This window comes from Musa acuminata, chromosome BXJ1-7, assembly GCF_036884655.1.
Source record: "Musa acuminata AAA Group cultivar baxijiao chromosome BXJ1-7, Cavendish_Baxijiao_AAA, whole genome shotgun sequence".
NCBI lineage: Eukaryota > Viridiplantae > Streptophyta > Magnoliopsida > Zingiberales > Musaceae > Musa > Musa acuminata.
This window is the reverse complement of record NC_088333.1, coordinates 5,968,245-5,978,219: the sequence shown is the minus strand read 5'-3', so window position 1 is coordinate 5,978,219 and position 9,975 is coordinate 5,968,245. Positions and strand designations below refer to the sequence as shown.

The following is a 9,975-nucleotide window of genomic DNA, read 5'->3' as shown; positions in this document are numbered from 1 at the left end:
AAATAAATAAAATAGAATCATATATCCGAAGAAAATGCTATAAATTCAAAGTAACATTAGTTCATCTATCGCAGCTATATAATCCAGTCAATTCTTGTAGAGGTGAGACTAAATCATAGTTATTACAAGCACACCTCACTTTGTAGCTATCGTCATAAATTTTAGAGGGAGAAAAATTAAAGTACTTAAAGATTTGTTTAATGCTTATGATATTGATAGAAAAGGAGATTGGGATAAAGATATTTAAACGAAGAAGGTTTACGCTCATCTTTTATTGATTGAGATATGATAATTTAGAGGACTAAATTTTCTTTAAGAGCGAGAGAGTATAATATCTTTTATTTTTAAATTATTTATGATAACATAAAATTTTTAATTATTTTAATATGAGAATTTATTTAATAATTTCTTACATTAGGTAATTTTTATATTGGAGGACTAATGCTGGCGATCAAATTATGAATCCTAGAATTTTGATATAATTTATAAAAGTTTTCATATTAAATTAGTGGAGGAGAAAAATATAAAAAAAGAAAAAAGAAAAATGAAAGATCATGTGTCACTCTTATGTTATCTAAACACTTGTAATTAGAGAGAAAAAGAGAAAGATATTACCAATTTAGAGTTTGTTACCTTCTACCTTGTATTTGAGGATTGAATAGGAGAATAAGTAAAGTGTGCTTAGTTTGGCTTGAGGATTTTGGGTTAATTCAAGATCTTGGGAAGTAGTAGTTAAATGGGAAAGACCAATGAACGTGATAGAAGTTAAAAGTTTTAGACCAATGAATGTGATAGAAGTTAAAAGTTTTAGAATATACAATTTTAATGATGGTGAAGATTATAAGCCAAGTTTTTAAGAGTTAAAAGGAATATTGATTGGTACACATATCCTTAATAGTAATGATGGATTTGTAGTTTATAGATATACTTCGAGAAAGGAATTTAGCTATGTTTAGATATAAGATGAGAAAATGATTGCTTATGCTTTCATATAATTGAAAAATTATAAATAAGACTATCTAACTAATGATTTAGAGTTAGCAATAATTATTTTTAGTCTAAAGATTTAAAGATATTACCTACATGGACAAATATTTAAAATCGATATTGATCAAAAGAGTTTAAAGTATATTTTTATCTAAAAAAAACTGAATATAAAACAATGAAGACGGATAGAACTTCTAAAGGATTATAATTATACTATTTATTATCAACTTGGTAAAGCCAATGTTATAACTGATGCACTTGGTAGAAAATCTATAATTTTTACAATTAGCTTGATTATAAAGCAATAGAAGTTGTTAAAAAAAAATTATGATTTAAATATTACAAAGAAAGAATATTGATGGCATTTATTCGGGTTCATTCCGATCTCACCCACCAAATTAAAGAAAAGCGAGAGATCCATATTTGATGTGGAACAAAGTATAAAAAGGAATTGAAGCCTGAATTTTAAATTTTAAATTTTGATGGATAACGTATTGAGATCTAAGGATAGACTATACATTTTCAATGATCCAAACATTTAGAACCAAATGTTAAAAGGAAAAACATAAATCTAAGTACATAATAGATCCTAAGAGCACTAAGATATATAGAGATATCAAAAAGTAAGATGGAACGAGGAAAAAAATTACAAAATATGTTTCAAAGTATTTGAAGTTTTAGCTAATCAAAATAGAGCATTAGAGATACGAAGGTTTGTTACAATCTTCGTATGTTCTTGAATGGAAATAGGAAAGTATTACCATGACTTTGTTTTAGGTTTATCAAGGACCTATAGAAATATGTTTCAAAGTATTTGACTAACTTATTTTATTGATAAGTTAGTCAAATCTTTATAAATTTTACCTATCAATATGATTTAGTTTTTTGATAGATTTTTAAACTTATATATTAATGAAATAGTAAGACTAACATAGACTCTAGATTTCTTCTTAGATTATAGAGAAAATTATAAGAATCTATGTACACTAAAGTTAAGTTTAACACTATTTACCACTCTTAAATCGATGATCAATCAAAAAGAATAATTTAAACAGTTGAAGATTTACTTAAAGATATTTTTCTCGAATTTATTTATAATAATAATTATCATTCAAGTATTTAGATGACTCCTTATAAAACTTTATATGCAAGAAAATGTAAAACAACAATATGTTGGGAAGAAATTGACGACAAAAAACGGTTAACACTAGACAAAGTACAAAAAATTATTAAGAAAATTCAAGTTATAAGAAATAAATTAAAGACAACTCAGAGTCATCAAAATATTATTTAATAATCTTTTATTTTTTTTAATTATTTATGATATTAATAATGTTTAATTATTTTAATATTTTTTTTAAATAATTCCTTATATTAAATAATTTTAAATAAAAACATAGTACTAACTAAAAATTAAATTATAAAAGATTCGTCACTAGTAAACTTAAGGAGTGTATGGACTATACTTATTATATTTTTAACACACACACACACACACACACACATATATATATATATATATATATATATATATATATATATATATATATATATATATATATATATATATAATTACATGATTTGCTTACCTCATTGCATGTCTTGTGTTAACTAAACCTAAGTAATTAGAATGTGCAATCCCTTTCTTTTTCTCATTTATCTTAAAAACATTCCCACCAAGTCCCACAAGATTACTAACTCATGAGACCTTTTACTGTCACCTTGTGAAAACCACTAAAATTTTGGTTTTGTAAGCAATGAAGAAGCTTTACTGTAAGCTGGAATTCTTGACAGTCTACACAGAGTCCAAATTTTACAATCCACAAGTTTGGATCAGGTTCTGACATGTTGATCTAGAGCTCTAAGGCAATGAAGGTCGAGTTAAGCAAGGAGAAAAAGAAGAAAAAGGCACAAACATAATGAACTGGTATATCTACATGATCGTGAACTGCATTGCAGATCTGCCTTGGAGATGTCACCATCAAAGTTCCATATCATCTTCCCTTCTGTTGACTAAGCTGCTCCAGTCTTGAAAGGTACTGAAAGCATCATGAGACTGCTCTGCTTCGATGAAGCAATGAGAGCAACGCTTTTTCAAGCCTCTTTGGCAACCTGCTGCAAGCTCAAGGATTCGCGGTAGGGGACACCAAGCAGCAGCAAAAGCACCGCAAACAATTTACAAATCCACCGGAGAAAATGTTTTACGGTGACCAAGAGGAACCAAGTAACTGGCCAAGCAAGTTAGTTACCTGAGAACTTAAATAATATCGATCAATATCCAAAGCAAATAACATTCTGCATGGAACTAGAGGTATTGATCTAGAAGTTCTAGAAGTCAGTTGAATAAAAAGTAAACTATATTAGATCTGAAAGGTTAAAAGCATAAGCAGAAACATTCCATCTATGTAGAAAGAGAATTATCTAATTTCAAGCTATCATGGAGCATCCGATACTTTTTAGAAGCTATTATAATGGATAATTTTTTTATTAAAAAAAAGACTGTGTTTGCATTTACTGTGTATGTATTTGTGCCTTTGAAATAAATGTTTCTCCCTGTTAAAAACTAAAAATTCTCCCTTCCAATTTTTCACATCTATAAGAGTTTTGATGGACCGACTCCTGGATGCTTAAGGAGTCCCAAGGGAATAATTAATCTCACCAAACATCAGTCATGATTGAAGAAAATCTCTCTCTTGCCTAGAGTTTTCCAGCTATGGGTCTTGCCACCAGATTCAGGTTTGTTTCAGGCTGACAAGATCTCACAAATTCTACCAAAAATTTCATGGATCCTGGTCAATTTTGGCAAGAGTCATCCAGAAATGCATCAGATGATGACAAAGTAAAATAAGCATATTGACCTCACAATTCTTTGTTAATCCCAACAATCAATACAAAAGAAAAAGTACTGAATGGTGAATTACATAACATGTCAAAGCACTTTCACTTTCTATTCATGAAGTTGGCAAATGAAAGTGGGGGACAAACCATCAAACTGTCAGAACAGCATAACACAAATGCTTTTAAAACATTTCATCCGTTCTTAAAAATATGCCCAGAAACATGCCATGTATCACAAGCAGAGAACTACGTGGCAGCTATGAATAAGCAAGCACAAAGGAGATCTTCCATCAATCTCTCCACCTCCATAAGATACTAGAAAAAACTAGTTGATTATTACAATTTGAATATTACTATGACTAGCCAACTTATCCCCAAAGATAATTATCAACTCAAATTTAAGTAGATTCATGTAACAAACTAAAAAACTAATAAATTACATGAGTGGTAAGCATTTCATGGATAAACAAACAAAATGCTTCTTACAATCACGTTTAGTTTATTCAAGATGCAGCATTGATGTCCACATGTTGATAAATAATGTCTTAACAAAACTGCAATAGAAGCTTCCCGAACATACAACCATAAATTTTTTTTTGGCAACAATCCCTGTTAGTGATTGCTTTTATCCAAGTCTACAACACGTAAAAGAAATCTGACATTTCACTAGCAAGCGATGTAGCTCAAAAATATGATAGCAACAAGAATTAAGAAGCATAAGCAAGAAATGAAACATGATGCAGCCCTGACATCTTTTTCAACTACAGTAGTTGGCAGTGGCACAATAATAGATAGTGGATCAAAAGAATCATAAAGCAATATTTGACAGTGTATAAACCAACAGAAGAAGAAATAACAAGAAGTAACAACAAAGAAAACTGCATACCTTTCTTTCAGGATCTTGTAAAGATTGATCATTTATTGCATCATCTATAGTGATTTCCTCATTAATGTTGATTACATCTCTTTGTGCACCTTTTGAAGTGTTTTTTTCAAAAGCAATAATATTGTCATAAGCCTTCTTTAGAACATCTTTGGCTGCTTTATATATCTTTACTGATGTTGCCCCTTTCTCTGCACATCTAATTGCATCACGACAAAGATCATTATATCGTGAAGTAATGGATTCTTGACAATTATTTTGAGGCTCAGCGCTAAGTTCATTCATTATAGCACCAACTTTTGCACTTCTCGTCCAACGCTGCAAGAAGTACTCTTTAGGAAGTACTCGAACATCAATCATTAAGAATACTCCCAAAACATGGCGACACAAAATGCCAGAAAACTCAAAGTTTTTGCAACTACAAGTTGCTGTTTTTTTACCAGCATTATATGAGACAATGAACGTCTCAAGAGAATCCTCATCCCTTGTCACACTAAATTTGCTACTAGCACCATCTTTTATTTTGTAAACATTATAACCTAACGACTCCACAAATTCCTCCTGAAATTTATTAAATACTGCTCTTGTATAGATAGCTGATGCTTGTTTTTCTATTGGTGAGGCAGTCTTTAGATTTGGTTTTGTACAAAGTGTCTCAAAGTCTGCTTGTGCTTCATCCTCAAATCGGTCTGCCATGGCTAATTCAAACTGTGTGAGAAATACTTTTAACGAGGTCTTCGTATTAAAATATTTCTTGTATAAGTCACTCATAGTTTCTAACTTCTGCATTGAGGATATTTCGGCAAAAAATGTGTCCTTCGAGTACAATGGAATCCATTTTTGACGGATGTTAAATAGTGCCTGAAGCCATGTGTTCTTCCTAAGGTCATATTTATCAATGACTGACGCCCATCTAGCTTCAAAGGCTTCAATAGTTTCAGACTTGATGACACATTCTTCCAATTCCCCTCTCAAAGTAGGATGTGCAGAATAGACATGGGCTAACTTCTGCTTGCTTCTACTCAAAATAAGCCACTTACAAAATCGATGGCATGTATTGGGGAACACTTTTGCAATTGCCGCTGCCATGGCCCTGTTCTGATCAGTAATCAATGACACTGGAGGGCGACCCCCCATTGCCGCTAGCCATGTTTCAAATAACCAAATAAATGAGAACTCAGTCTCATCGATGAGCAAGGCACAACCAAAGATAATGGGCTGCAAGTGATGGTTGACTCCAGAGAATGTAACAAAAGGCATCATGTACTTGTTCTTTTTGTATGTTGTGTCAAAGACTACAGCATCACCAAAGTAGCCATATGCAGTTCTAGCTTTAGAGTCTGCCCAGAAAGCATTGGTAACACAGCTATTGTTGTCAACCTGTATGGAATAAAAGAACGCAGGGTTGTCAGCTTGCATCCTTTTGAAGTAATCTAGAAGACCCTGAGCATCTCCACCTTCGCCAAAAGCATTTTGTCGAAGTAGAGTCATTGCATCTGATGCCACTATGCTCGCCTTGTCTGAGGTGTCAATAAAGCCTCTTGCACGAAGGTAGCCCACTCGACTACAAGTCCCAAGGTGATGATTGTGAGCCTTCTCAAGCTTTGAGACCACCCACCTATCAGAATCACGTATCACCTCCATCATTGCCTTGCAACCTTCTCTCATCGATATTCTCTCACGTTTCCTCGTGCCCTCACTTGAAGGTTTCTTCCGATAAATACCTTCTTTAGAGCACACAAACCTCTTCATTATAAGGACCTCCTCAACACCCTTAGAACGTCGAGACCTGCCAACCCGGAAAGGGAAGCCCAATCGCCTGGCATAGTCATTGTAAAATGACTTTGCAGCCTCATCAGACTCAAACTCCATACCTAATGTCGGTTCTTTATTGTCCTCTGCACCGACAGGTGCCAACTCTCTTATTGGCTGCACGATTATTCCAACAGGAATACTTGTGGGATCTTCAGCATGAGTTGCAAGGGAGGAATTATCATTCTCACATGGGCGTGCATTAGCATCCAGTGACATGAGACATTCCACATAATCTTCTATTAACTCATCTCCTTCACTTCTAGTACTCTCCATGAATATGGAAATTACTGACTGCACATAGCCAACCCCTCTTAGCTATAAGCAAGAAAGTTAACAATCATAAACCAGTTTAGTGGTTAAGGTTATGAGTAAAGTTGGATTTATTATAATGAACCTAATATTAACCAGAATTGGTAAGCAAAGCAAGAAATGTTCCTGCATTAAAGCAAGAAAATTTGTCCATATTAAATATAGCTTACTTGGTCCTGCAGTAATTAAATAACATAAAAAGCAGTGTCATTTATTAATAAAGCAAGAAAAAGAAGAAATGAGAATGATAATTTATCCAGGTAAAAAACAATGTTAGTTATCTTGATGTTAAAAAAAATAAAATATAACACATCAACAATTAAATCATCGAATCCTTGCTATACAGCTTAGGTAACTCTAACCTCTCCATCAATTCAAATGTAAGGCAAATTTAATCTATCAATACAAAGGAATAAACAACAGATCTACTTCTGAGCTCTACAGTAAGTTTGATCAGCAGGTAGTTCCTGACACAGGAATGATTGATCATCTTTTTTTATCACATTATGGATAATCATTCTTAACACGAAGCCTGACAAATATTATTTAATCATGAAGGTAACCATTTCATCTTGAAAATTCACTAGCACAACATGTCTCGTTTGAATGATGCGAGACGAAAGTCTTGCTAACAATCATTTTAACATAAAGAAGATTGAAAAAAAGAAGGAATAAATAACTCACCAGGGCAAGAACCGAATATAGGCTTCAGATGCTTGTCACAGTCTTCCTCGCACCTATTTGGTAAGGCACTGGGTGGGAGTACGAGGCAGCCATAGCCATATATCAAGCAAAAGCCAGTTCAAAATTCAATTTTTAGGATAACCAAGCAAACTGAGACAGCAAAAAACATTTGCTAACCCATTACCAGCATAAGTTTGTCGCGGATTCTTGCACAGTAAAATACAGAAAAAAGAAGCCACTAAATTTGCAGGAACGGGTTCCGTTCACCCAGCAAGGACACGGGGACAGGCCGGCCCCACCGCCGGTCTTCTTCCCGACGACACCAGCACCTCGATTGTCTCCATCCTGTACACGAACACGGCCAACAGATCAGGCGGGACGTCTCTGGCGCTCCATACCTAGATGCTCTTTCGCGGACGCCGCTGGCGGTGCTTGAAGCAGGAATAAGGATGGGAAGACGGACAATTGCAGGTAGCTAGCACGGTGCCAAGGGACCAAGCGTGAGGGAGATGGTGTGGATCGGAAGGCAGCTAAGGTGCGTGCGGTGACTCCGGCGACGGCGTGGAGGCGGAGTACGGTAATCTGGTGGCCGTGCCCTAATAAATCGAGACGGGGGAGAAGCGGAGGAGATTACCGGGGGTGGCACTTTATACCACCTGTGTAAATTGGGGCCCTTTCTTATATCCTATGAAATAATAGTTTTTTTCACGATTTATCATTTATCCCAAGTCTTATTTTTTTATTTTCTTTTTTTAATATAAAGTGTTCCTTATATATATATATATATATATATATATATATATATATATATATATATATATATATATATATATATATATATATATATATAAATATATATAAACAACGTCTAGAAAAACTCACATTACACCCTACTAATAGTTATTTTGAACTCAAAAAATAAAAAGATAATACGTAAAATACTCTGGATATTCTTATTGGTATAATAGTTCTAAAGGACATTATTGGAAATCAAAATGTTAATTTCTTGATTCTAATGATCGCTTGATAAAGATTAATCACAGGAATATACATAAGTTTTTGGATTTGAGAGGGATAAATATGATAAACATAATTTTAAGGAATAATTATATATATATTTGCAATTTTGCCTACACTATAAAACCCCTCCTTTCAATCAGTTCTGATCACCAGCGTTGGCTCCTCCTCGCCATCTCGTTCTTCTACTTCTCTCCATGGGGGTTCTGCGAATCCCGTCTCTCGCCCTTCGCCTCTCCCCATCAGAATCCCTTCGCCTATCTCCCCCTTCCCTCTCTCTCCGCCTCCGGCCGACTTCTCCCAATGTTTCTGCTTCCCTCTCCGGCGGAGCCGGTAGCAGAGGCCTCTCCGCCCAGAGCGTCGCGAAGGAGGAGCCATCGCCTTCCTTGCTCTCACCCACGCCCCCGCCTCCGTCCCTGATAGAAAGCCCTCCAAGATCTACGAGGGTTTGGTCACCCCTCGATAGGTGGATTTCAACTCGTGGTACCTTGACGTCATCGCCAGTGCCGAGCTCGCGGACTATGGCCCCGTTCGCGGTACTATGGACATCCGCGCTTTCGGCTACGCCATATGGGAGGCAATACAGGTCTGATGCTTCTTTATTCTGTTTTTCAATATAATTGTTGACTTTCTCTGTAAAAATGTGCTTTGTGCCCCTTTTATTTTTCAGGAGTATCTGAACGTGAAGTTTAAAGAAACCGGCCACAGCAACATGTACTTCGCTCAGGTGCGTTTGCTAACAAATTATTAACTGATCTATATATTAATAGTCTATTTTAGTCTATTTGAGTACTTTCAGCAAGCTTTAATGTGAAAGATTAGAAAACTAATGACAACTTAAAATTGCTGAAAATTAATTATTTGAGAAACTTCAATAGAAGGATTACAATCAACTTGAGGAATTTATTGGAAAATCTCGAGGATGGGTTTGTTACCTGAAGATTTAAAAACTTGAAGATATAATAAATCGAATTTGTATTATTTGTGTTTCACAATGTAAATAGCTGATTGTGATTGCATTTGCATGACACAAGATTTGTTGTCGAATACATATTCTCGTATTATATACTCTCTCTAAACTTAAAGACTTATGTGAGTTGTGAAGGAGATCATGGAGAAACTTATACATGGATAAAATGATTCTGGAAATCTGTGATCATTTTGAGTTTAGTATAGACAGGACTTTTAACAACCTTAAACTCTAAACCCTAAGAGAGATGTACCTGGGAATCTCGGATCGATTCACAAATATTGACTTAGTTTTGTTAAAATGAATTGACTTTTGAGTTTAGCATGATTCTGGTAATCTGCATTACACACTTGTCTTTTGTGTAGTTTTTTGTTGATGAATTTGATGGTGAAAAACTTAGAAAGAGGACCACAAAATATATTGCTTCAGCCTTATTGCTAGTATTATCTGTTCATTTTTGTATTTTATGAGA

General features: G+C 34.4%; 1 protein-coding gene across 2 annotated transcripts; it reads right to left on the bottom strand.

Moving 5' to 3' along the window:
- Positions 1-2,754: 2,754 nt before the first annotated feature.
- On the bottom strand, positions 2,755-8,172 carry LOC135582482 (protein FAR1-RELATED SEQUENCE 9-like). Of its 2 annotated transcripts, none has more exons than XM_065191287.1 (4): positions 7,701-8,172; positions 7,517-7,584; positions 4,712-6,838; positions 2,755-3,236 (listed from the first exon to the last, which is right to left on the bottom strand). In XM_065191287.1, the coding sequence occupies exons 3-4, from the start codon at positions 6,794-6,796 to the stop codon at positions 3,189-3,191; spliced, it is 2,133 nt and encodes a 710-aa protein (XP_065047359.1). In that variant the 5' UTR covers positions 6,797-6,838; positions 7,517-7,584; positions 7,701-8,172; the 3' UTR covers positions 2,755-3,188. The 2 variants fall into 2 exon arrangements, with proteins under 2 accessions (XP_065047359.1, XP_009407730.2); XM_009409455.3 differs by having other exon boundaries at positions 4,712-6,814.
- Positions 8,173-9,975: the final 1,803 nt, after the last annotated feature.

Excerpts from the sequence above, each read along its gene's own strand:
- LOC135582482 (XM_065191287.1), bottom strand. The coding sequence starts at position 6,796 with ATGGAGAGTACTAGAAGTGAAGGAGATGAGTTAATAGAAGATTATGTG. Across the intron at positions 3,237-4,711 it reads TACAAGATCCTGAAAGAAAG|GTAACTAACTTGCTTGGCCA; the intron begins GTATGCAGTTTT and ends TTAAGTTCTCAG.